Below are 4,994 nucleotides of genomic sequence, written 5' to 3'. Positions count from 1 at the left end.
CCTCGCCTGGGCAGCCTTCATCATCCTCATCCTCGCCTAGGCAGCCTTCATCATCCTCGCCTGGGCAGCCTTCATCTTCATCATCCTCGCCTAGGCAGCCTTCCTCTTCATCATCCTCATCCTCGCCTGGGCAGCCTTCATCATCCTCGCCTGGGCAGGCTTCATCTTCATCATCCTCGCGTGGGCAGCCTTCATCTTCATCATCCTCATCTTTGCCTAGGCAGCCTTCATCATCCTCATCCTCGCCTAGGCAGCCTTCATCATCCTCGCCTAGGCAGCCTTTATCATCCTCGCCTGGGCAGCCTTCATCTTCATCATCCTCGCCTAGGCAGCCTTCATCATCCTCATCCTCGCCTGGGCAGCCTTCATCATCCTCGCCTGGGCAGCCTTCATCATCCTCATCCTCGCCTAGGCAGCCTTCATCATCCTCGCCTGGGCAGCCTTCATCTTCATCATCCTCGCCTAGGCAGCCTTCCTCTTCATCATCCTCATCCTCGCCTGGGCAGCCTTCATCATCCTCGCCTGGGCAGGCTTCATCTTCATCATCCTCGCGTGGGCAGCCTTCATCTTCATCATCCTCATCTTTGCCTAGGCAGCCTTCATCATCCTCATCCTCGCCTAGGCAGCCTTCATCATCCTCGCCTGGGCAGCCTTCATCTTCATCATCCTCATCCTCGCCTGGGCAGCCTTCATCTTCATCATCCTCGCCTGGGCAGCCTTCCTCTTCATCATCCTCATCCTCGCCTGGGCAGCCTTCATCATCCTCGCCTGGGCAGGCTTCATCTTCATCATTCTTGCCTGAGCAGCCTTCATCTTCATCATCCTCATCCTCGCCTGGGCAGCCTTCCTCTTCATCATCCTCATCCTCGCCTGGGCAGCCTTCATCTTCATCATCCTCGCCTGGGCAGCCTTCATCTTCATCATCCTCGCCTGGGCAGCCTTCATCTTCATCATCCTCGCCTGGGCAGCCTTCATTGCCTTCCTATGCGCAGCCTTCATCATCATCATCATCATCTTCTCTTGCTCCACCCTTATCTTCACTCTTATCAGTGATTCAAAATCGCAGATGTCTGAGACACTCTCATTAAGGGAGGTGGGTAGATTAATTTGCTTAATTATTGGGATGGTCTGGCTGTATTGCACTTGTAGAACTAACAATAGATTATATGAAATTATATATTATTTATATTTGTTTGTATTTCTCCTCTTCCAGATATCCTCTTTAAGGCCATCAAGAAAAAGACAGGTATGTGACTTGCCATGTGATACTTTATATGCTCAATTTTTTTGGCATAATTATGACTTTGCTTGCCAGTATCCACAATGCGATGAAACATAATGTTACAGGAACCACTGCCTTGAGTAAGTGTTATATTCTCTCATTCAGTATTCAGGAAGTACCGTCTGTGACACAGACTACAGCGATGTCACAGACTACAGCGATGTTGACCAAACATACCAAAAATCAGCTCAGATGAATCGGATGGTAGTTCTTCTGGACATGACATGGTCAAAAATGGCCAGACACCTTGAGTTTGTCCATCGCAGAGGGAACACTGCAGCTGGCAAAAATGAGTAAAGTCCTAATGGCCATGGAGAAAGGAACACTGTCTGACTACAAAGGAAAGATGCATCTGTCAGTATGAACTACACGCGAAACTTCATCATAGTTCATAAAGGACACTATTTTCTTGAAACCTTTGCTCACTTCTAAGCCGACTGGTGTGTTTAGAGCACACAGAGGTCGAACTCTTTTCCTGCCCTGGGCATCATCATCTTTAGGTTTCAGAGGACAGTTTTTGATATGTTTCCAAAGGCTACGCTTGTTATAAGGCCCTTGGCAGTAAATGCAGTGAATAAATTCTTTGGCTCTTTGTCTATTTTTTGAACGGTAGTAGGCAATCATCTCCCCATGTCCTTGTCTCACCACATCTGTGTTGTGGGCAAAGTTGCCCCTTTTTCAAAGGAGGTTCAACTGTACTCGTCTTTCTTTGGAATGTTTTGGAAATGCTATTGCCTTTACAACCCCCACTTCGTTGCGATGGACAAATTCAAGGTGTCTTGCCATTTTTGAATATGGCTTAGAGCAATTAAGGCAATACTGCTTCTTGTACGCCTTGCGGAGTTCCGTCTTTGGTGATGGCATTGACTGAATAAAAGTCTTATCACCAGACAAGGTGTTTGTCTCTTTAGATTGGCATTTCATCTTTTTTGGTGATGGTACAGTCATAAATTGATCAGATGAACTACCTGCCTCGTTGGGAGATGTTGGATGTATCAAAGCACTTTTGACAATGTCATGTCCAGAAGAACTACCATCCGATTCATCTGAGCTGATTTTTGGTATGTTTGGTCACATCAGACCCCATCCTGTTGAACAAGTGCTCTCCCAGCTGCTAATGGCCATGGAGAAAGGAACACTGTCTGACTACAAAGGAAAGAAACTTGATGACATTGAAATTGACCCAAATGGTACGAGTATACTTGGACTGTCTGTGTGTATCTGTTCTTTACATATTTGCAAAACAATGTATATGTTACCGGCAAAGTGTGTAATCCGGAATTCTATAGAATGCCCTAGGTAATGTAGGTAGGTAACTTAGGTAACCATCAGGCATTCTATACAATAACGGGATTTCACACTTTGCCGGTAACATATATAATCATGTCACAGATGGTAAGTATAAGCAATAAAGTGTAAATTTTTTTGTCAGTGAATTATTTAGAGCAACTTGAGGCCCAAGGTGATTCCATGTCAAGTGATGAGGAGGATTACAGTGACCTATCTCAGAAAACAGCACCAGCAGAGACTGATCAACTTGTTCAATCTGATCAATCTGTTTCATGGGAGGATCAAGGTAAGAAAAATCTCTAAACTACACAAACAACAATAATCAAATAAACATGAATCAGCTCCATGCAGCAATATCCAGCCAAATGAAAAAAATATACACATTAGGACACATTAGTCTTGATTTGGTCTTTACTCACCAATTTAGTTGTAATGAGAATGTGTAATGAGTATTTACTTGTTTTTAACTATTTCATAGGTTCTTCAAACGCTCCAAAAAAGAAATGGGAGGACAGTGAGGTAAAAGCAGTAGAGAGACACATGATGAAGTTCATCAAGACATACAAAGTTCCTGGTAAGCAAGACTGTGAAAGATGCATTCACGCAGAGCCAGAAGCTTTGAAGCAGCGAACATGGACTGGTGTGAAAAATTATGTGCGGAACAGGATCACGACTCTTAAAGAAAAGGTGGTTTGTAGGGTGGCACAAACACTTTAACACTTTGCACATTATGCTCTTTTTGTAAGAAATGGAGCTAAATTAAAAGAAATGAGGATATAGGTGTAGAAATATTTTGAGGATGGAATGAAACAGAATATAAAGTGCAAAGTTAGAGTATAAGAAGGCTAATGAAGAAGTAGAGGATATTAAGATAGTCAATTTTCATTATTCAGTTTTCTTTGTTCAGTTGCAATGAAGTTGGATGGAATGTCATGTTAAACTTTTTGATATTTCTGTCATAGAGGGAGGAGAGAATGTTAAGAGGATAAAAAGGGAAGAGTGAATAGGTGTGTTGGACATGGGCCGTGGCTGGATGTAACCGATCGGTGAGAGTTGCAGTGTGCAGGCGGGAGGAGCTGAAAACAGACACGTGAGTCGGACACTTTCTGCTTCCCGTAGTGACGCAGAGCCAGAAGCTTTGAAGCAGCGAACATGGACTGGTGTGAGAAATTATGTGCGGAACAGGATCACGACTCTTAAAGAAAGGGTGGTTTGTAGGGAGGCACAAACACTTTAACACTTTGCACATTATACTCTTTTTGTAAGAAATGGAGCTAAATTAAAAGAAATAAGGATAAAGGTATAGAAATTAAAATTGAGAGACGCTCACGCTGTGTTTGCATACTTTACCACAGCTGAAGTGAAATAAATGCATTATTTGCCAAATACACAGATATTTCAGAGACATTTTCATGCAATACATGTACTGCTTAATACAGCATCTGTTTGTACAAGAATAAAGTTCAACATAAGCCTAAATACCGATGAAGTGGGGTCTACATTGTATCAGTTTTATTTGGATAAACATGACAATATAACAGCGTGACTACATGAAAGGGGATTTCACTGTTATAAAAACAGATTTGTGAGCATTAGTGGAACTAAAGGTGTGAGAATTAACTCTTAATCATTGTGTTGCAGTGGATTCGGCCAATCGTGGATCAGTTGTGTCGTCATCAGAGCTCATGAGTCGCTCTGGAGAAGCTGCGCTGGCTGAGTCCTCCTGCTCTCCAATCGCTCTCGCCGTACTCTGATACCATACGTCACAGTCACGGGGCTTCGCTGTCTGAAGTCGGACACAAGTTCTAACCGGCATGCACTGCTCAAGTCAGCTGCTGATCGGTCTGCGCAGCGCTGCATGAAGTCCAACAAGCCTAATGCTCTCCTCCCTCTTTACATCCCTTTACATTCTCCTCCCTCTTTACATCCCTTTACATTCTCTCCTCCCTCTTTTCATCCCCTTTACATTTTCTCCTCCCTCTTTACGTCCCCTTTACATTCTCCTCCCTCTTTACATCCCTTTACATTCTCTCCTCCCTCTTTACGTCCCCTTTACATTTTCTCCTCCCTCTTTACGTCCCCTTTACATTCTCTCCTCCCTCTTAACATCCCCTTTACATTCTCTCCTCCCTCTTTACGTCCCCTTTACATTCTCTCCTCCCTCTTTACGTCCCCTTTACATTCTCTCCTCCCTCTTTACATCCCCTTTAAATTCTCTCCTCTCTCTTAACATCCCCTTTACATTCTCTCCTCCCTCTTTACGTCCCCTTTACATTCTCTCCTCCCTCTTTACGTCCCCTTTACATTCTCTCCTCCCTCTTTACATCCCCTTTAAATTCTCTCCTCCCTCTTTACATCCCCTTTAAATTCTCTCCTCTCTCTTAACATCCCCTTTACATTCTCTCCTCCCTCTTTACATCCC

The 4,994-nt window shown here is 43.9% G+C and overlaps 1 protein-coding gene across 2 annotated transcripts; it reads left to right on the top strand.

Moving 5' to 3' along the window:
- Positions 1 to 1,730: 1,730 nt before the first annotated feature.
- On the top strand, positions 1,731 to 3,853 carry LOC311096333 (uncharacterized protein). 2 transcript variants are annotated; one of them, XM_084135397.1, is made up of 4 exons: positions 1,731 to 2,472; positions 2,715 to 2,858; positions 3,051 to 3,259; positions 3,535 to 3,697. In XM_084135397.1, the coding sequence occupies exons 1-4, from the start codon at positions 2,295 to 2,297 to the stop codon at positions 3,559 to 3,561; spliced, it is 558 nt and encodes a 185-aa protein (XP_083991523.1). In that variant the 5' UTR covers positions 1,731 to 2,294; the 3' UTR covers positions 3,562 to 3,697. The 2 variants fall into 2 exon arrangements, with proteins under 2 accessions (XP_083991523.1, XP_083991522.1); XM_084135396.1 differs by having other exon boundaries at positions 3,051 to 3,853.
- The last annotated feature ends 1,141 nt before the right edge of the window (positions 3,854 to 4,994 follow it).

This window comes from Abramis brama (genome assembly GCF_963993115.1).
Source record: "Abramis brama genome assembly, chromosome: 14".
Lineage (NCBI taxonomy): Eukaryota > Metazoa > Chordata > Actinopteri > Cypriniformes > Leuciscidae > Abramis > Abramis brama.
Note: the sequence above shows the minus strand (reverse complement) of the source record. Positions and strands in the feature narration are given on the sequence as shown.